Source organism: Dipodomys spectabilis, unplaced genomic scaffold (genome assembly GCF_019054845.1).
Source record: "Dipodomys spectabilis isolate Male_0828 unplaced genomic scaffold, ASM1905484v1 ptg000713l, whole genome shotgun sequence".
Taxonomy (NCBI): Eukaryota; Metazoa; Chordata; class Mammalia; order Rodentia; family Heteromyidae; genus Dipodomys; species Dipodomys spectabilis.
Window position 1 is genome coordinate 164,935 of NW_024871390.1, and position 21,581 is coordinate 186,515.

General features: G+C 55.7%; 1 protein-coding gene across 1 annotated transcript; it reads right to left on the reverse strand.

Annotated features, from left to right (window-relative positions):
* Window positions 1-4,835: 4,835 nt before the first annotated feature.
* Cd4 (CD4 molecule) lies at window positions 4,836-20,125 on the reverse strand. The gene is made up of 10 exons (XM_042672440.1): window positions 20,037-20,125; window positions 12,181-12,236; window positions 11,606-11,773; window positions 11,103-11,261; window positions 10,457-10,690; window positions 9,627-9,962; window positions 8,166-8,366; window positions 7,297-7,421; window positions 6,529-6,596; window positions 4,836-5,562 (listed from the first exon to the last, which is right to left on the reverse strand). Exons 2-10 carry the CDS (start codon window positions 12,227-12,229, stop codon window positions 5,532-5,534), a joined length of 1,371 nt encoding a protein of 456 aa, XP_042528374.1. The 5' UTR covers window positions 12,230-12,236; window positions 20,037-20,125; the 3' UTR covers window positions 4,836-5,531.
* Window positions 20,126-21,581: the final 1,456 nt, after the last annotated feature.

A 21,581-nucleotide genomic window follows, 5' to 3' on the forward strand; every position in this document is an offset into this window, starting at 1 on the left:
TGAGACCCTGGTGGAAAGTTCTAGAACCCAGGCTGGGGCTTGGCAGGTCTTTTGAGTCCTCAGCTTTGCAAACCAGGCAGGGAATCTTCTAGAATCTGACACCCTTCCCACCGAACAAAGAAAGGTAGCTTTGCTAGGTTAGACTCCTCTTGCTTCAGCTGCAGAAAGAGGCAGAGGGCAAAGGTCAGGCCTAGATTCTTTTGTTTGTTTTTAGCCAGTCCTGGGGCTTGAACTCAGGGCCTGGGCGCTGTCCCTGAGCTTCTTTGGCTCAAGGCTGGCGCTCTACCACATGAGCCACAGCACCACTTCTGGCTTTTTCTGTGTCTGTGGTGCTGAGGAATCGAACCCAGGGTTTCATGCATGCTAGGCGAGCGCTCTACCACGGAGCCACCTTCCTGAGTCTAGACTATGCTTTAAGCACACCCTGGTGGCTCCCGCCTGTCATCCTAGCTACTCAGGAGGCTGAGAGCTGAGGATCGCAGTTCAAAGCCAGCCCGGGCAGCAAAGTCTGTGAGACTCTGATCTCCAATGAACCATCACAAAGCTGGAAGGGGAGCTGTGGCTCAAGTGGTAAAGTACAACTAGCCTTGAGCAAAAAATAAGCTAAGGGATACAAGCCAGGCTCTAGGTGCAAGCCCCAGGACTGGCAAAAACAACCCAAAAAAGTCTCATAGATTTTCCTGCCTGGGCTGGTTTTGATCGAGGATCCTCAGATCTCAGCCTCCTGAGTAGCTGGGATGACAGGCGGGAGCCACCAGTGCCAGGCTATGAACTTTTGTGCAGATCCTGGGGCTTGAACTTACAGTCCAGGCTCTGTCCCTTAGCTTGTCTGTTCAAGGTTGGCTGGTGCTTTACCATTTAGGTCATACCTTCACTTCTAGCTTTTTGATGGCTCATTGAAGACAAGAGTCTCACAAACTTTCCTGCCCAGGCTGGCTTGAATGAACCCCCCCTCAAACCCCTAACAATGATCTAATTCCATAGTTTCCAGAAAGAATAAAAAAGGAGGTTAAAGCAGTCTAGACCTGGGAATGTGGTTCAGTGGTAGAGTGCTTGCCTAGCGTGCATGAGGCCCTGGGTTCGATTCCCTGGACCACATAAACAAAACAAAGACAATAACAACAAAAAAGAATCTAGGCCTAGCCAGTACTGGAGGCTCCCCACCTGGCATCCCAGCTATTCGGGAGACTGAGATCTGAGGATCACGGTTCAAAGCCAGCCTGGGCAGGAAAGTCATGAGGTTCTCATCTCCAATGAACCAGCAGAAAAGCAAAAATGGGCGCTGTGGCTCAAAGTGGGAAAGCACCCGCCTTGAGCAAAAACAGCAACAACTTGGGGTTAATACCCAGGCCTTGAGGTCCAGGACTGACCCAAAAAAAAGCCTGAAGGGGAGGTATGACTGGAGCAGTAAAGCACCAACCTTGAGAGGAAAATAAAAAAGCCAGAAGTGAGTGCCAGGCCCTGAGTTCAAGTTCCAACACCAACACACACACACACACACACACACACACACGCACACAGAGCTACCAATGGGGACACACACCTCAATTCATTTTTGTGGGTACGCTGTAAACAGCGTCTCCTGCCTGTGGGTCCCCTGGGCAGAGCTGGTACTGAGCCCTCTCCCTCCCTCCCTCCCGGGCAGCCTCCGGGGACTGAGCGCAGGGAGATGGGGACTGCAGGGGGAGGGGGCGGGCTGAAGGAGGGAAACCACTGACATCAGACACTGCCAGAAATGGAAAGAGGGGGGACCAGAGGCGCAGGAGGCATGTTGCAGCCGGGGGAGGGGGGGAGGAGAGAAAAAAGAGAGGGGGTAACGCTGATAGTAGCTGGAAATAGACGGACACACTGGGGAGGCTCCGGAGTGGAGGCCCGGGCGGGAGAGGCTGGGGGACCGAGAGATGATGAACAGAAATCACCCCCAAAAGCAAACCCACAAAACCCCAGTGTCCCATAGGGCGCCTCCCCCTCCCCTGCGGGAACCCCTCATTCTCCTGGCCTGCAGCCTCAGTTTCCTTTCAACGCAAACCAGGCTTGGCGAGGGGGAGGGGGGGGGAGGCGCGAGGGGGGACCGGGTGAAGAGGACACAGGCATCATGGCTTTGGAGCAAATGTGGGTGGGGGGGAGAAATAATTGGGGCACCCCAGTGGCTGTGAGCTGTTCCCTCAGCCCCTTTGGCTTCCCACCCAACCCCCCCCCCCCAAAAAAAAGGTCCTGTCCACCCCCACCCCACCCCCAGCATGGTCCTCCTGGGGCTCCTCCACCCCGGTTACCATGGCAACGGCCAGCCGGAGGGAGATGGAGAAACTGGTCCAGAGAGCCCCCCCCCACACGCTGCCCTCCCTTGAAGCCTGGGACCCACCTGATCGCCAAGCCCAGCTCAGGGGGGTACCCCCAAACAGAGATGGGAAAGGAGAGAGAGAGACAGAGAGAGAGAGAGAGAGGAGGAGGAGAAGGACGAAGGGGAGAAGGAGGTGAAGGACAGACCATAGCAGGAAGGGAGGGAGGGATCTGGGGGTGCTCGCTGCCTGGTGGCTGGGGTCCCCCCTCTCTGCCCCCCCACACCCGTCCTTGGCAGAGAGGTGAAGGGCTAAGGTCACAGGCCCCTCCCTCCCTCCTCGCCCTGGGCTTCATCGCAGGTGTCTGGGACCTGGGGCGGCCGCGGGGGAGGAGGCCGAGTGGGGGGGGCTGTGGGGGGGCGGTGATGGGTGGGGGGGCCGGGCAGGGGTCCCTCTTACCTCTCGTTGAGCCCAGCAGTGCTGGGCAGACGCGCTCCGTCCCAACGAGGTTCCTGCCGGCTCCGCTCGCCCTCCTCCCTCCTTCCCTCCCTCCCTCCTCCTCCCTCCTCCCTCCCTCCCCCCCACGTCCTCCCGGCCTCTGCGTCCAGACCTCCCTCCCTCCCTCCCTCCCCCCTCCCCCGCCCCTCCAGCACCCCCAGCATCAAGGGCAATGGGGGGGGGCCTGCGATCCTGGATTAGGGAACCCCAGGACAGGTTTTGGGGGGTGGGGGTGACAAAGGGAGGAGGGAGGGGGGCTTGGGGGAGGGGGAGAGGCTCGGCCCTCACCCCATCCCCAGCTTTTTTTTTTTTTTTTTTTTGGCAATAGGAACAAGAGAAAGGCAGCTGGCGGTGGGAGCTGTTTGCGGGGTGAAGCGAGTCCCCCACCCCGTGTCCCCCCCCCAGGGGGTGGGCGATGCCTGGGCCCGGCTCCTGCGGTTTGTGGGTCCCGCTGGGGGTGCTTTGTGGAGTTGGGGGAGGACAGAGACCTCAAAGGATGCGGGCACACACATCAGTGCAAGGTGCACACCCAGCCTCCTCCGCAGACACACGTAGCCCTGCACACACAGTGTTCCTGTGTGTGTGTGTGTGTGTGTGTGTGCCGGTCCTGGGGCTTGAACTCAGGACCCAGGCGCTGTTCCCTGAGCCGGCTTTCCACGTTGGATCTCTTCCACTTGAACCACAGCTCACTTTTTGTTTTTTGTTTTAGTGTTAGTTTTTGCTGGTTAATTAGGAGCTAAAGAGTCTCTTGGGCCGGGCACCGGCGGTGCACGCCTGTCATCCCAGCTGCTCAGGAGGCTGAGATCTGAGGATCGCGGTTCAAAGCCAGCCCGGGCAGGAAAGTCCGTGAGACTCTGATCTCCCATGAACCACCAGAAAACCAGAAGTGGCGCTGTGGCTCAAGGGGTAGAGCACCAGCCTTGAGCTGAAGCACTCAGGGACAGCGCCCAGGCCCCAAGTTCGAGCCCCACCACCACCAAACAACAACAACAACAACATGTCCAGGCTGGCCTTGAACTGTGATCCTCATATTTCAGGCTCAAGTGGTAAGACATCTGGCCTGATTTAGGATCTCTCTCTTTCTCTCTCTCTTCCTCTCTCTCTCCCCCCTTTTCTTTTTCTTTTGTTCGACACTTGGACTCAAACTCAGTACCAACACTTTTGTTCTTTTTCTGGTGCTCTACCCACTGAGTCATGACACCAACCTCTGTTCATCTTCTTTATAGTAAGTTTATTCCATTCTTCTATTTTTATTTTGTGAGCTTGGGGAAAGCAAAAGTGGAGAGTAGACACAAATACCAAATATGCAGTGAAGGAGCCCAATACCGCCCAGCAAAGCTCAACCTTCCAGAAGGTTCTACACAAGGTGCATGGCTTCTGGGTGGACATTCTCTCCTGGTAGGGCCTGAGCTTGCAGCCCACACTGTGAGGACACCTCTGGTAATCGCACACTGACTGACAGACAGCAGCCCCAGAGAAAAAAGAGGAGGACCTCCAGAACATTCTCAGAGGTTCCAGAACATTCTCAGACAGGCCCTATCTGTGGAAGGGGGATTCCTGGGGGCTCAAAGGTGTGTACTAGAGTTCTGTAGAGGGCTGGGAACCTCTGCCAGTCCTGACCAGAGCTGGAGGAATTTTCTAGGTTGAGTCCCCTTTCTGTCCTGGTTCTTTTGATGCTAGACTTTTATTTTTTTCTTTTTTTTCTCCTTCCTGCCTTCTTCCCCTGCTTGTGTTTGTGTGTGTGTGTGTGTGTGTGTGTGTACGTGCACCACTTCCGGGATTTGAACTCAGGATCTGGGCACTGTCCCTGAGCCTTTTTTTTTTTTTTTTTGCTCAAGCTTGGCATTCTACCACATTGTGCCTCAGTTCCACTTCTGGCTTTATTGCTGGTTCATTGGAGATCAGAATCTCACAGACTTTCCTGCCTAGGCTGGCTGGGAACTGCGATCCTCCGATCTCAGCCTCCTGAGATTACAGGGGTGAGCTGGGATTACAGGCGTGAGCCACCAGCACCTGATTGATGTTATCCTTTTTCTGTTCAAGGCTGGTGCTCTACCACTTGAGCCATAGCTCTACTTCTAGTTTTTTTTTTTTTTTTCTGGTTAATTAGAAATGAGCAGCTCTGAGGTGTGTCTGCCCAGATTGGCCTCGAACTATGATCCTCCGATCTCAGCCTCCTGAGTAGCTAGGATGACAGGCGTGAGCCACTAGGGCCCAGCCATGAAACTCGTTTGTCTGTGGATGAGTGTGAGTGTGCACATAGGTGTGTATTCAGAGGGCCTGGTGCTATACAAGTCTGGAAGTGGCAGAAGCAGGAGAGACAGGGAGCGCGAGGCCGGTGGGACTGGCAGGTCTCCTTTGGATTGGCGCCTACTGCTGATCGCGTGTGGGATTTGGGCCCAAATCAAGAGAGATGGTCATGGATGCTTCCAGATGCCCAGCCTTCCCCTCAGCGCTAGCCAGAGCTGTTCCCATACCCTCCACCGGAACCTAAGTCAATATCTGGGGAAGGAATTCTAGGAGGATTATCAGAGGAGGGCAAAGTGCAAAATGGCGCTGGTGGAGCTGGGAAATAAAGAAGAGACAATGTTGGGTGTTGGAGCCAGGAGGAGGAAGAGGCCAGCAGCTCCGCCATCTGCTACATTCATCTGGTCCACAGGCCCAAGCCTGACCGGAAATGCAGAGCAGAGAGCTGGGGCACGGGGTGGGGCGGGGTGGGGGGGAGCCCCCCCACCCCCAGCCAAGGTCTTCAGCTCACAGTAAATTGTGAGTCTTCTGTAGCCGGCTGGAGGAAGAAAGAACAAGGGGGGGGAGGGGGGAGTCAGCAGGTGCCAGCAACTCACGCCTGTCATCCCAGCTACTCAGGAGGCTGAGACCTGAGGACTGCTGTTTGAGGCCAGCTGGGGGTAGAAAAGGCTGTGAGAAGCCAGGTGTGGGTGGTTCACACCTGTTATCCCAGCTACTCAGGAGGCTGAGATCTGAGGATTGCAGTTCCCAGCCAGACTGGGCAGGAAACTGCATGAGATTCTGATCTTCCATGAACCTCCAGAAAACCAGAAATGGTGCTGTGGCTCAAGTGGTAGAGCACCAGCCTTGAGCTGAATTGCTGAGGGACAGCGCCCAGGCCCTGAGTTCAAGCCCCATGACTGGACCCCAAAATAAATTTTTTTTAATTATTTGTTATTGGTAAGGGGGTTTGAACTCATGAGCTGGGAGCTGTTTCTGAGCTCTTTCACTCAAGGCTGGGGCTCTACCACTTGAGCCACAGCACCACTTCCAGTTTTCTGGTGGTTCCTTGGAGATCAGAATCTCACGGCCTTTCCTGCCCAGGCTGGCTTTGAACCTCAATCCTCAGATCTCAGCCTCCTGAGTGGCTGGGGTGACAGGGGGGAGCCACCAGTGGCTGGCTTCTGTGTGTGTGTGTCTGTCTGTCTGAGCACGCCTGCTCACGCCATTGTCTTGGGACTTGAACTCAGGGCCTGGGCTCTGTCCCCGAGTGACACACTCAGGACTAGCGTTCTACCACTGCGGCCCAGGGCCGCTTCTGGCTTTTGGTGGTTCACTGGAGACCAGAGTCTCCCGATCTTTATTGCGGGGCTTGGCCTTGAACCTCGATCCTCCGTCCTAGGGATCCTCCCCAGTAGCTAGGGTGGCTGGCGTGGAGACCCAGCCTGGCTTCCTTTCCTCCTTCCCGTCGTCCCCTTCCTTCTCCCCCTCCCCCCCCCCCCCCCCCCCCCCCGCCGGGGCTCACTGGGGACACCGGCAGGTCTTCTTCTCACTCAGCAGCCTCTTGATCTGAGACATCCGCTCGGCCTGGCGCTGTCCGGGAACAAGGAAGGGAGGCCTGAGGGCCCCCGGCCTCGGGGAGGGAGGCGGCCCTGGGAGGGGGGGCTGGGGGGCGCTGGGAGGGGAGAAGCATGTACTGTGGCGGGAGCCCTCTGTCTGTCTGTCTGTCCCTCGCTCTATGGGAGAATCGGAAACCTGGGGGACTGGACAGAGCAGGCTGGAGCCACAGGGGCGCTGGGTCCTGGCTGGGCCTCGGGCACCCGGGAGGGGGGCGTGGCGTGGCGAAGGAGGCGGGGCATGGCGGAGGGGCGGGGCGGGGCATGGCGGGGGCGGGGCATGGCGGGGGCGGGGCATGGCGGAGGGGCGGGGCGGGGCATGGCGGGGGCGGGGCATGGCGGGGCGGGGGCGGGGAGGGACATGGTGGAGGAGGCGGGGTATGGCGGAGGGGCGTGGCATGGCGGAGGGGCGTGGCAGGGCAGAGGGGCGTGGCGTGACGGAGAGGGCGTGGCAGGGCAGAGGGGCGTGGCGTGACGGAGAGAGCGTGGCAGGGCGGAGGGGCGGGGCGTGACGGAGAGGGCGTGGCAGGGCGGAGGGGCGTGGCAGGGCAGAGGGGCGTGGCGTGACGGAGAGGGCGTGGCAGGGCGGAGGGGCGTGGCAGGGCGGAGGGGCGTGGCAGGGCAGAGGGGCGGGGCAGAGAGGGCGTGGCCGGGCGGAGAGGGCGGGGCTTGCTCACCCGACCACGGCGCCATTTTACACAGCAGGAAATGAACAACGCCAGGAAGACCACAAGGCCTAGGGCGCCCCCAGCCACCACAGCCAGGAACGTGGGCTGGCCTGGGCTCCACAGTGCAGACTGGACTGAGGGAGGAGACAGGGAGAGATCAGTGCACATCGGGCCTGGGCGAGGCCGCGCCGGAGCGCGCGCCTGTCATCCCGCCACTCAGGAGGCTGAGATCCGAGGACCCAGGTTCGAGGCCCGCCCCGGGCAGGAAGTCCGAGAGACTCCCCTCCGATGAGCCTCCAAAAACAAGGGGTAGAGCGCCAGCCTTGAGCTAAACAAGCTCGAAAAACAAGCTCTGGCTCAAAGCTAGCGTCGGCTACTTGAGCCACAACTCCACTTCTGTGCGTGCGTGTGCATGCGTGTGCGTGCGTGTGCATGCGTGTGCGTGCGTGTGCATGTGTGTGCGTGTGCATGTGTGCGCGTGCGTGCGTGTGCGTGTGTGTGCATGCGTGTTCGTGTGTGTGCATACGTGTGCGTGTGTGTGTGTGTGATTAACTGAAGAGTCCCATGGATTTTCCCGCCAGAGCTGGCCTTGAACCCTGATCCTCCATCTCAGCCTCCTGAGTGCTGGGATGACAGGCGGGAGCCACGTGTGCAGCTCTGTGTCTGAATTTGGGGGCGATCCACAGGTGTTTGGCTGTGGATCTCAGGGAGGAAGAACTCGGAGGATTAGAAGCGGGGACCCGCAGCCCGACACCCCCCCCCAGGCCACCACCCATGAACACTTGCATCTCCCAGGAATTGGGAGATCCGGACTTTTCTGGGCCTCTTTCCAGAAAGGTCCCACAGGTAAGGCCGAGGCCGGGAACCGGAGTTCTTACCCTCAAGCTGGGCCTGCAGCAGGGCCTTGGCTGCGTCCTTCAGGAGACACTGCCACAATCCTGCTTCTGGGTCCTCCACACGCACCTCCTTCTCCTGCTTTGACACCCTGGCCGTCTGGTTACCCGGATGCAGGCTCAGGTGGAGCTTTGGGGAGACGGGTCCCAGAACCCTGCAGACAAGATGGCGCCCCTGCAGGGCCACTGGAAAAAAAGGTGACACTGAGTCCTGGGGCCTGGATCTTGGGGCTCCCAGTGTCTTGAAGTTCACTAGATTCATTAGAACATTATTATTGTTGTTGTTGTTGTTATTACTATTGTATTTGGCAGTACTGGATTTAAAAATCAAACCCTCAGGCTCACTCAGCTGCTTTGCTCAGCTGGCGCTCTACCACTTGGACCATGCCTCCAGCCCAGCTTTTTGCAGGTCATTTTGGAAAGTCTCAGAGACGTGAATCATGATGAAGCCATACTGGGCAGGAAAGTATGTGAAACTCTTATCTCCAGGTAATTGCGGACGCCTGTCTCTCTCTCTCTCACACACACACATACACACACACACACACACACACACACACACGAAGAAGCTGCGGGAAGTGGTGCTGTGGCTCAAGTGGTAAAGTGGTAGAATGCTAGCTGGGAGCAAAATAAAAGGTCAACAATAGCACCCAGGCCTTGAATTCAAGCCCCAAGACTGGCACAAAAACAAACCAAAAAACAAAGCAAATAAACCAGCCCCAAACCAGAGAGGTTGTCGTCTTCTTCTTCTTCTTTTTTCTATCTTTTCTTCCTTTGCTCCTTTCTTTGCTTCCCTTCCTCCCTCTCCTACCCCCCCCCCTTCTTTCATTTTTTCTTTCTTTGCAGGTTCTGGGGCTTGAACTCAGTGCCTGGGCACTGTCCTTAAACTTTTGCGCTCAAGGCTGGCGCTCTACCACTTGAGCCACAGCGCCACTTCCGGTTTTCTGGTTGTTCAGTGGAGATCAGAGTCTCACGGACTTTCCTGCCTGGGCTGGCTTTGAACCACGATCCTCAGATCTCAGCCTCCCGAGTAGCTAGAGGATTACTTTTTATTTTTTTAATATAGAACTTGAAGTCAGGGCCTCGTGCTTTTGCCTAGAGCTTTGTTGTGTTTAGTTCTTTTTCTTCTGTTTTGCTTCGCTCAAAACAGGTGCTCTCCCACTTGATCCACAGTTCCCACTCCCCACCTTTTTGGTGGCCAATTGGAGATAAGCATTACATAGATTTGTCTGCGCACCCTGGCTCTGAACTCTGATTTTTCACATCGCAACCTCCTGGGTAGCCGGCATTACAGGCATGAGCTACCACGCCCAGCTAGCAACATTAGACACTTTAACACGTGTAGTAATTTTAAGGTACAGGGGCATTGATCGCAAACCCCAAGGGGTTCTTCACTCAGGCAGTGGGTCCCCCCCTCCCTGCCCTCCCCAGCAGCCCGCCCCTTACTTGTCATCACCACCAGATTCAAGGGCTGACTCAGTGTTCTTCTAGCAAGCTTGACAGTCAGGTTGCCAGACCCGGCGTACTTCGGCTGGGCTTTGGCTAGTTGGACCCGGATGGGGAGGCTCTCAGGCACCTGCAGCTTGGGGTCCTGGGGGACTGTGATGTTCATCAGCTTCCCGCTTCTCAAGGAGAAGGTGAGCCAGGACTGCGACCCAGATGTCCCCTCGGCCCGCCACCTCAGCTCGCCGTTCAGGCTCTCGTCATTCATGTTAAACGGGAAAGAGAGCTGCACTGGCTCCCCCTCAGCCTTGTACACCGTGTCCACCATCTGGAGAAAACCTGGGCGGGTGGGAAGAAAGGGAGGATCGTGGTTCACACCCTGAATGAGGCCTGGACTGAAAGAGGAGGGGCCACTGAGGCCAGGACCGGAAGAGGAGGGGATTCCAGTACAGCAAACAGAAGCAGGGAGGCGGGATGCTGTAGCTCACGCCTGCCATCCTGGCTACTCAGGAGGCTGAGATCGGAGGATCACAGTTTGAGGCTGGCCCAGGGCAAGAAAGGCCATGAGACCCTGATGGCCCATAAACCACCAGAAAACTCGAAGTGGCGCTGTGGCTCAAGGGGTAGAGCGCTTGCCTTGAGCTGAAGAGCTCAGGGACAGCACCCAGGCCCTGAGTTCAAGTCCTGCCTGAATACAAGGGCCAGGTGGGACCCCCCCGGGACAGACCTGAGCTCCAGGGATCAGCACGCAGCCCAAATCCCTCCACATCAGAGGCAGGAGGAGCCGGGGTGCCAGGCCGGGGGAGGGGCCGGGGGCGCCCTGCCCCTCTTACCCAGTACCCGGATGTCCAGGTCAAACTGCAGCTCCTTGTTCTTCTGGGAGATGGTGCAGGTCCATCTGCCGCTCTGCGAGACGTCCACCTTGGGCAGCGTGAGCACCTTGTCCAAGCGCATCACTTGGTTCCGGGGACTCCTGCACTGGCCGGAGGGGTTCGTGTTTGGGGGTGTCTCCAGAGTCAAGGTGAGGGTCTCGCCATGCATCACGGGAGACTCCGGGCTGAGAGTCACTGTGGAAGGAACACTTGGCTTGAGCCGGGCGCTAGTGGCTACGCCTGGCATCCCAGCCACTCAGGAAGCTTCGATCTGAGGACGGCAGGTTCGAAGCCAGCCTGGCCAGGGAAAAACTCTGAGACTCTGCTCCCCAAGGAACCACCAGAAAACCGGAAGTGGCGCTGTGGCTCAAGGGGTAGAGCGCCAGCCTTGAGCAAAAAGAGCTCAGGGACAGCGCCCAGGCCCTGAGTTCAAACCTTACAACTGACAAAAACCAAAAGATAGGTAAGAACTCGAAGTCCTGAGTTCAAGTCCCACCCACCCCCCCACACACACACGCACACACTTGACTAGGGAAAGGGACACAATCTGATTGGCTCAGGGCCGGGCCGGGGCAGGGCTGCCCCCTGGGGACAGATGCATACTCACATCTGTACACTTGCAGCTCAACCTCCGTGACCACCCTTTCCACCTCACAGATGTAGCTGTCTGAATCCCTCATCTCCAGTTCGCTGATGATGAGCGGGAACGATCCTTGATCCCACAGGTTTTTCTTTGAGTCAAAGCGACGGTGCCAATCCCGGTGACCTGAGGGGACAAATCAGATCCGACAGGCTCACGTGCCTGGCTGAGCCGGCTGCCTTTGTTAAGAGCCGTGCCGACAGCCGGGCATGGGTGCTCACGCCTGTCATCCCAGCTACTCAGGGAGGCTGAGATGGGAGGATCACAGTTCAAAGCCAGCCCGGGCTGGAAAGTCCGTGAGACTCTGATCTCCCATGAACCACCAAAAAACTGGAAGTGGCGTTGTGGCTCAAGGGGTAGAGCGCCCGCTTTGAGCTGAAGAGCTGAGGGACAGCGCCCAGGCCCTGAGTTCAAGCCCCACGACTGACCAAAATCAGCTTCTCTGCCTGGGGAGGGCGGGGGGCACTTACCTCGACTCACTAGGCCAAACTTAGCTGCTGTTAGAATCTTGGACTGGTTTGTGTGTTTCCAGATGAATTGCATATTCTTCCTCAGAGAAGACTGACAGGGCAGTTCCACCGACTGCCCCGCTTTTCCCAACACCAGTTCTTTCCCTTCGCCCACCGCCAGGAACACTGCTGCATGGAGAAGAAAGGAAAAAAAACCCTGGTCAGGCCTCCGGGCTGTCGCTGCCAACTCCCACACATTATTATTATTATTATTATTATTATTAGTGCCAGTCCTGGAGTTTGAACTCAGGACCTGGATGCTGTCCTTTGAGTTTTTTCCCTCAAGGCTTGGTGCTCTACCATTTGAGCCACACCTCCACTTCTAGCTCTTTTTTTGGCTGGTTCATCCCAGATAAGAGTCTCCTGGAGTTTTCTTCCCCGTGCTGGCCTCCAACTGTGATCCTCAGGCCTCAGCCTCCTGAGTAGCCAGGATGTCAGGCGTGAGCCACTGGTGCCTGACCTGCACCCCACGCCCTACCTTTGTACTTTCCCACCAGCCCCCAGCCGCTACCCAGAACCCAAGTGTGGGCACTCACCGAACAGAAGCGCCAAGAACAAGGCTGCAAGCGCGAGTCTTTGTTTCATGGTGGCCCTGTTGAGGTAAGCAGGGGTCAGACTCATCAGGATCTGAACTTGCAAAGGAAAGTTGCGCTGTGGCTCAAGTGGTAGAGCGCTAGCCTTTTGCTGAAGAGCTGAGGGACAGCGCCCAGGCCCAGAGTTCAAGGCCCACGACCAACACACACACAAAAGCCAGAAGCAGAGTGATGCTTCAAGTGGTAGAGCATTAGCCTTGAGTAAAAGAAAAGCTCAGGGACAGTGCCCTGGTCCTGAGTTCAAGGCCCAGGATCAACAAATAGAAAGGGGGAGGGGAGAAAGGGGAAGGGATGAAGGAGGAGGAGGAGGAGGAGGAAGGGAAGAGGAAGAAAAATCATGAGGTGCTACTCAGGAGGCTGAGATCTGAGGATGGAAGTTTGGAGCACAGGTAAGAATGCCCATGGGATTCTTATGTCCAATGAATTAGCAAAAAGCCAGAAGAGGAGCCGTGACTCAAGTGGTAGAACACCAACCTTAAGTGAAAATAAGCTCAGTCAGTTCAACACACACACACACACACACACACACACACACACACACACACACACACACACACACACACACGGTAAACATGGATGTTTTCAGTCACGGGGCTTGAACTCAGGCACTAGCTTGAGCTTTCTCCCGTACTGGTTGGTGCATGGAGCTGTCAATCCACCAGCCCTTAGCCCCGCCCTCCAGCTTCCTGTCCCCCTGGTCCTGGGCGGCCTTCCTCTCTCCCCCTTTGAATTACGGTCGAGGTTTCCATCTCTCCCCGACAGGGGCAGGAAGGACACGGCATGGCCACGGGCGCCGCAGGCCTGACGCCAGGACGAGGCCTCCTCATGGAACCTTCTGGAGAAAGCCCTGCACTTCTGTACTCAGCACATTCATTCTGTTTCTAAAATTGGATCCTCCCGGGCGAGGCCTAGGCCCAGTCCTTCCCCACACGAGAGAGCGAAGGCATAAATAAATCAGCCGCTGGAAGTGCGCAGACGGGCAGGCAAGTAGATAGGAAGATAAATAGTTGGTAGCTAGATGTAGATAGGTACAGGAGGGATGATGAATTGATAAATAGAGCAGAGATGGATAAAACGATGGATGGATAGATAGATAGATAGATAGATAGATAGATAGATAGATGGATGGATGGATGGATGGATAGATAGATAGATAGATAGATAGATAGATAGATAGATAGATAGATAGATAGATAGATAGATAGATAGATAGATAGATAGATAGATAGATGGATGGATAGATAGATAGATAGATGCTAGGTAGGTAAGTAGGTCAATCAATGATCGATGATCGCTAGATGGACAAGACCAACAGATAAATGACAGGTAGATAGATAGGAAGATAGATTGATGATAGACAGATAGATAGATGATAGGTAGACGGACAGATCGATGATAGGTAGACAGACAGACAGATGGGTAAGTAGATAGATGATAGGTAGATAGCCAAGACAGACAGACAGACAGACATGTAGATGAAGGGATGTGTGGCAATCTTAACTCAATCCTGGCCTGTCTGGAGAGAGCGAGGTCATCCTGAAGCATTTATGTAACTCTATCCACGTTCCACTGACTGTGGCCAGTGCGTGTGTGTGTGTGTGTGTGTGTGTGTGTGTGTGTGCGCGTGCATGCACTCTTGCAAAGTGTGCCAGTCCTGGGGCTTGAACTCAGCGCCTTAGCTCTCTCGCTCTAGGCTGGCTCTCTACCACGGCTCTACTTCTGCTTTTTACAGGTTCCTTGGAGATCAGTGAAGGATCCCCCCTTTATCTCCCCAGGTCAAGCAAAACACCACATCTGCGTGGATGACCACGGGCAGGTCCTTCCCACATGGGCCTGGCCGCACGTTCCCGCACCCTGGACAGAACGGTCCTTTCTGGGCCCCCAAGAGACCACAGCCTGGTGTTTTAGCTCAGTCTCCTCATTAAGGTCAATACCAGCCTGACTCCAACCCCACCCTTCCACACAATCCCCGTTCCCACAGGAAGGCGGCTGCCCCTCGCCGTTCCCCAAAAAACGCTCCTCCCCTGTTCTTTCTCCTCCCTGTTGCTAACGATAAGACTCAAGGACTTCCTTGTCAGAGCTGGCCTCCAATCGCGATCCTCATATCCTAGCCTCCTGAGCAGCTGGGAGGACGGGAATGAGCCGCCTGGGGATGGCCGGATGGATGAATGAACGGTGAGTGGATGGGTGACCGGTGGATGGAGGCGTGCATGCGTGGATGGGTGGGTGATGGATGCATGGATGGATAGAGGATGGATGGATGGATGGATGAATTTATGATTGATGATGGATGCGTGGTTAATGGATAGATGACAGATGAATACACAAGTGGATGGTGGATGGATGAATGGATGATGAATAATTGAGAGTGGATGGATGATGAATGGATGGATGGATGGATGGATGGGTGGTTGATGCATGATAGCTGATGGCTGATGGATGGATGGGTGGTTGATGCATGATGGCTGATGGATGGGTGGTTGGTGGATGGATGGATGGATGATGGCTGATGGATGGATGGGTGGGTGGTTGATAGATGATGGCTGATGGATGGAGGGATAGATGAATGGATGGATGGATGGATGGATGGATGGATGGATGGATGGATGGGTGGGTGGGTGGATGGGTGGTTGATGTATGATTGCTGATGGATGGATGGGCGGTTGAGGCATGATGGCTGATGGATGGATGGATAGATGATCGATAATGGATGGATGGATGGGTGGTTAGTGGATGGATAGATGATGGCTGATGGATGGATGGGTGGGTGGGTGGGTGGTTGATGGTTGATGGCTGATGGATGGATGGGTGGTTGATGGTTGATGGCTGATGGATGGGTGGTTGATGGTTGATGGCTGATGGATGGGTGGTTGGTGGATGGATGGATGGATGGATGGGTGGGTGGTTGATGGATGGATGGCTGATGGATAAATGTGTGCTTGGTGGATGCCGGGTGATGTTTGATGGCTGATGGATGGATGGATGAACAGATCGACACAGATGGACAGATGTGTAGACAGATAAATGTAGCATTTTGTTCCTGCCAGGAAACCAGTAAGCAAAGAGCTCAGGAAGGAGATTGCTGGGAAGAAGGGAGGGAGGAGAAGAAAAACCTTTACAAGCCATGACGGTTGGTCATGCTGAGCGCTGGTGGCTCCCGCCTGCAATCCCAGCTCCTCAGGAGGCTGAGATCTGAGGATTGTGGTTCGAGGCCAGCCTGGGGAGGAAAGTCCATGAGCCTCTGATCTCCAGTGAACCCCCAGAAAACCAGAAGTGGGGTTGTGTGGCTCAAGTCGTAGAGCGCCAGCCTTGAGCTGAAGAGCTGAGGGACAGCGCCCAGGCCCAGAGTTCAAATCCCACGACTGACCAGAAAAAAAAAAGACAGTTGGTCCTGAGAGAAATGGAGGCAGGGTGGGGGGAGGGGAGTGGAGAAGGGGGTGCTCAGGCCTCAAGCCCCCCTCCAGGGCTGGCTGCAGCCTTGGGGCGCAGAGCGGGCCAGACCCTCCCCCTCCACTCCATGACGGAACCCTGCTTCTCCACATTTGTGGGGTGGGGACAGCGCACCCCTTCCTCCCTCCCTCCAGCCGTAACCCCAGCTCAGCACACACCCTGGGTTCTGTGGAGGAGCTGTGGTTTCGCAGCCGCAGCTCCTTTGCTGCCTCGGTTTCCGCTGCTGTCTTTGAGATCAAGGTTTTTCATTCCTCCACCGTCAGCCTCCCGAGAGGCGGCAAACGAGGCCCCAGCGGCCTCGTGCTTACTCTCCCGCCCCTGGGAGAGGCTGGGGGGGAAGCTGGCCCCCCCCAAAAAAATCCTCAAGTCTCCCCCACGCCACCCTTGCTAATTTCTCTGTTGCCATCTGGATCTTTCTGGAACTCTCTGGCGTGGCTGTGTTCCAGCCGCCTGTGTGTGCAAAAGTTATGGTGGCTGACCCCAGCTTCTCCCTCCTCTCCCTCTCTAGCAGCTGCAAAGATCTAGATCCTTCTGTAAACAGATTGTCGGGGCTGGCAAAGCCAGGTCTCAGCAGGCTTTGATCAGGGCCCAGGGCTGAGAGACTGAAGCAGGAGATGTCTGCAGGGTAAGCAAGGACAGAAGGACAAGGGTGGACAGATTTACACACACACACACACACACACACACACACACACACACACACGTCTCAGGAGAGAATGGGGGCAGACAGGGAAGGAGTAAGAGAGAGAGAGAGGCTCATTAAAGTAACAGCCACCAGGACAGTAGCTCACCCCTGTAATCCCAGCTTCCCAACGAAGCTGAGATGTGAGGATCACTGTACAAAGCCAACTCAGGCAGGAAAGATCAGAGGACATTTTTTTTTCTTTTTGCCTGTCCTGGGGCTTGAACTCAGGGCCTGGGCGCTGTCCCTGAGATTCTTTGGCTCAAGGCTGGCGCTCTACCACTTGAGCCACAGCGTCAGTTCTGGCTTTTTCTGTGGATGTGGTACTGAGGAATCGAACCCAGGGCTTCACGCATGCTAGGCGAGCACTCTACCACGGAGCCACCTGCCCAGCCTAGGCATAGGACTCTTCTTTTAAAATGTAATCATCAACATGCTAAAAGTGGAGCTGTGGCTTACGCGCTAGAGCACCAGTCTTGAGTTCAAGTCCAGCACTGGCAGAAAAATATAAATAAAAATAAAAGAACAAAACACCTTTTCTGCCGGGCGCTGGTGAATCCCGCCTGTCATCCCAGCTACTCGGGATCTGAGGATCACAGTTCGAAGCCAGCCTGGGCAGGAAAGTCTGAGAGACTCTTATCACCAGTGAACCAGCCCCCCCCCCCCAAAAAAAAGCCAGAAGTGGGGTTGTGGCTCAAGTGGTAGAGCCAAAGAGCTCAGGGACAGCGCCCAGGCCCTGAGTTCAAGCCCCATGACTAGCACATACACACAAAGTTCTAGAAAATTCTAGAAGGCAAGAAACCTAGAGACAAAGAGCAGAGCAACCACACACACACACACACACACACACACACACACACACACACACACACACACACACACACACACCCCGCTCTCCCAGGCCCCCCCAGGAGGTCCCTGCCCCTCCCCTTAGCTCTTGAGCAAAAGCGAGGCAGGCAGAGACCCACCGCAGTGCCAAGCTGTGGTCCCCCAACACTGTGATCTTCCCCCGCCGGGCCCCCTAAGTCAACCTGCTCAAGGCCAGACGCGGTCTCTGCCGCAGCCCCACATACCCCCAGTTGCTAACCCGCTTCCTAGAGACCTCAGCTTCCGAGGGACCCTTCAGATCCGTGACTACAAGCAGTACCAACGTCGCTCCTCGCCCTACATGTCCAGAAGAGGGGGTCTCTCCCCCGCTTCCCCATCCCCCCCAAAGAAAAGAGGGTACCCACAGAACACAACTTTTAGGCCTTGAAAACCAGCAGACAAAACCCCAGCTATAAGCATCCCTGAGTTTTTGTTTCTTTTTTTCTTTTTTCCTCAAGGCTGGCGCTCTACCTCTTGAGCCACAGCACCACTTCCAGCTTTTTGATGGTTCAGTGGAGATCAGAGTCCCACGGACTTTCCTGCCCGGGCTGGCTTTGAACTGCGATCCTCCGATCTCAGCCTCCGGAGGAGCTGGGATGACAGGTGTGCGCACCAGCGCCCGGCTGGGTCAACGCACATTTATTCATGGAGTGATTTAAAGTGTCACAGACCCCCCTGGGCAATTTCAGGTGACTGAGGACCAGCACGGGCCCCCCGGGGCTCCTCAGAGGGGGTGGGGAGCACTGGAGTTTGGGGGAGAGCTCTCCTGTAAGTGTCCCCAGACTGAACCTCGCACGCCACCTCCCCTGGGCCCCTGGGAGCCTGCCCATTTCCCTGATGAAAACGGCGGCCATCTTGTGTTGTCCACAGCTCCAGACGTGATCAGAACCAGGAAGGACTCCCTGCCCGTGTCCCAGCTTACAAAATGTCCTGAGGCATAGAACATTCTAGAAAAACCAAAGACTCCCTGCCCGTGTCCCAGCTTCATGATCTTACAAAATGTCCTGAGGCATAGAACATTCTAGAAAAGATCCCTCTCCCCCTCCCACTCCCAATCAATCACCAGAATAAGTCTAAACACTGAACAGGGCTTCCAGGGCAGGGCATCTCAGAAAAGGGGGGATGGCTGGGGCTGCGGGGGCAGGAAAGTAGAGGCCCCCCAGCTCAGGGAAATCTCCCCCAATCCCACCACAATCTGAGAATGCGCAGGGCAGACACCGGCGGCTCCCGCCTGTCACCCCAGCTCCTCAGGAGGCTGAGATCTGAGGATCACGGTTCAAAGCCAGCCCGGGCAGGAAAGTCGGGGAGACTGTTAATTGCCAATTCCTCTCCTAATAAATCAGCAAAAAGCTGGAAGTGGAGCCGTGGCTCAAGTGGTAGAGCACTAGCCTTGAGCGCCAAAGATCGGGGACAGGGCCCAGGCGCTGAGTTCAAACCCCAGGCCCAGCATATAGACAAGGAGAAAAAGAGAGAGAGACAGAGACAGACAGACAGAGACAGATAGACAGATAGACAGACAGACAGACAGAGACAGACAGAGAGATCTGAGAATTATTTTGTGATCCTCCCAGAGACTCTTGGAACACTTAGAAATCAATTCTCTATCAAGTCACTATTTCTGATCACACACGCACACACGCACGCACACGCACGCACACACACACACACACACACACTGCTTCATATTTCCTAGTGACTTCAGCGTTGCAATGTTAGACCTCGCTGCAGGTCTCTGGTTGATGTCTGCTTTGGACATTCTCTTCAAGGCAAAGCTCACTAAAGCCACAGCGTGTTCCCATGAACAAACGTCTCCCCAAGCCTACATTGTAGGCCAAGCCCCGTGGGGAAGGGCATGCCTGAAGTCCCAGCTACTGGGAGGGAAACTGAGGCAGGAAGGGCTCCGGGGTGGACAGTGTAACCAGACTTTGTCCCTCCAACAACACAAAACACAAATCAAAGCCTCCTGAGGGTTCACCAAAACAGGGGAAAGAAGGTACGAGAAAACAAGTCACACGGGCCCCAAAATGCCTGGAATGAATACGGGCGTCAGCAGCAAAGGGTTTGATTTTGGGGAGACTCAGCTCCCTGATAGCTCTTGTTTTCTTGCTGTTTTTTATTCCTTCTGTTTTCCTGAGTTCATTTCTTACTTCTTGCTCTCCTGCTGTCAATACCAACTTCTTCTTTCTCAAATTCCTCCCTTCCTCGCCTCTCTTTCTCCCTCTTCTACTGCATCGGCTCTTACCTCCCCTCCACTGGTTTTCTGGAACCTTCCTTCACCCATCTCGCCATTTCAGCGGAGAGGGTGGAGTAGGCCGTGATCTCAAGCTCATTCACGGTGGCGATGGACGATCACTACTCAGGACAAAAAAGAAGGGAAAAAAGCCGGGCGCTGGTGCTCACGCCTGTAATCCCAGCTACTCAAGAGGCTGAGATCTGAGGATCGCGGCACCAAGGCAGCCTGGACAGGCAAAGTCCACGAGATTGAGTAGGAAAAAAAACTCCATGGACAGCGCCCAGACCCTGAGTTCAAGCCCAAGGACCAGAACACACAAGGAAGGAAGGAAAGAAGGAAGGAAGGAAGGAAGGAAGGAAGGAAGGAAGGAAGGAAGGAAGGAAGGAAGGAAGGAAGGAAGGAAGGAAGAAAGGAAGAAAGGGAAGGAGAGAGGGAGGGAGGGAAGGGAAGGAAGGAAGAGAAGGAAGGAAAGAAAGTAAGTCATGGCTAATTTCCAGTGCAGCTGATGACCGCCATCTTGGTACCCCCTTTTCTAGAAAGTTCTACAGTGGACAGAGCCCCTCTTACCTCTGGGCTTGCTCTTCCTCGGTCTTACTTCTCACCCAGGGCTGAGTTGTGCAGCCTCTCACCCCAAGGAGGAGAGGCTGCCGTGACTTCTGCAGGAGAGAAGAATGCACACAGACAGGAAGCTGGCGAGCGAGACTCAAAGGCCGGCTTCTACGTCACCACCTGGGGCTGGGGTCCCTCCCCCCACCCCAACTCTTGAGCTCTAAGGGAAGTGGTCGGAGTAAGACTGTCCACCAGAAGAACACTTCATCCGAGTCAAAACAGCAGCGTGGAGTGTGGGGTGCCCAGAGAATGACAATCTGGCCGGGTACCGTGGCTCACGCCTGTAGTCTCAGCTACTCAGGAGGCTGAGATTTGAGGATCACGGTTCAAAACAGGAAAAGTCTGTGAGACTCTGATCCCCAGTGAACTACCAGGAAACTAGAAGCGGAGCTGTGGAGAAAGTGGTAGAGCACCAGCTTGAGAGCAACGCCCAGGCCCTGAGTTCAAGTCTCAGTACCTGCATACAGGGGAAAAAAAGGCAAATAAACAAGAAGCTGGCAATGAGGCTCAGTGGTGGAGTCTTGGGAGCCTGGGTTCCATGCCCAGCACCGCAAAAATGAATAAAGAAAAAACGAAAGCATTTAAAATATACTTTTGTATTATTATTGTTGGTGGTGGTGGTGGTCGTGGGGCTTGAACTCGGGGCCTGGGCGCTGTCCCTCAGCTCTTCAGCTCAAGGCGGGTGCTCTACCACTTGAGCCACAGCGCCACTTCTGGTTTTTTGAGTGGCTTATGGGAGATCAGAGTCTCATGGACTTTCCTGCCCGGGCTGGCTTTGAACTGCGATCCTCAGATCTCAGTCTCCTAGTAGCCGGGATGACAGATGTGAGCGCCCGTGCCCGGCTCTTTGTACAAGACGGGGTCCAGAGAGCCGCCAGCCTCAGTGGGCAGGGGGAAGGGCTAGAAGGAGAGATGGAGGGCAGTTTAGCCAAGAAGGAGGGGGAAGCCGAGGGACCAGGTGCAGGCCTGAGTTGGCCTCCTTTCTAGAACCATCTGCGGCTGCACACCCCAGAGAGCTGGGGGGCGGGGCCTGGAGTCGAGGTGGGAGGGGGTCAGAGGTCAGGGGCTGATTCCTGGAAGAAAGAAAGAGCCAGCCAGGAGACCTGGCTGGGACTCTGGTTCAAAGGTCACCGTGGGCTGTGGGGGGGGGGGGGGGGGAAGGAGGCCAGGATTGCAAATCCTCATGGAGGTTTGGGGGTGATCTCAGGGAGTGCAGAGCCTGGGCTTCGCAGCTGACACCTGCACCCCCACAAACAAACTGTCAGCCCCTGAGCAGAGCAAACCCCACCCCAGCCTGACCCCCATTCCTTCCAAAGCACCCAGCACGGAGACCCCCGCCCCCTCCCGCGCCCCTCCCCGGCTCTTCTGTGTGCGGTGGTGGCGGTCATGTCTCAGGTTTAGCCGGGCACCGTAGCTCACACCTGTAGTCCCGGCCACACAAGAGGCTAAGATCTGAGAATCGAAGTTCCAAGCCAGCCCAGGAGGGAAGTCTGTGAAACGCCT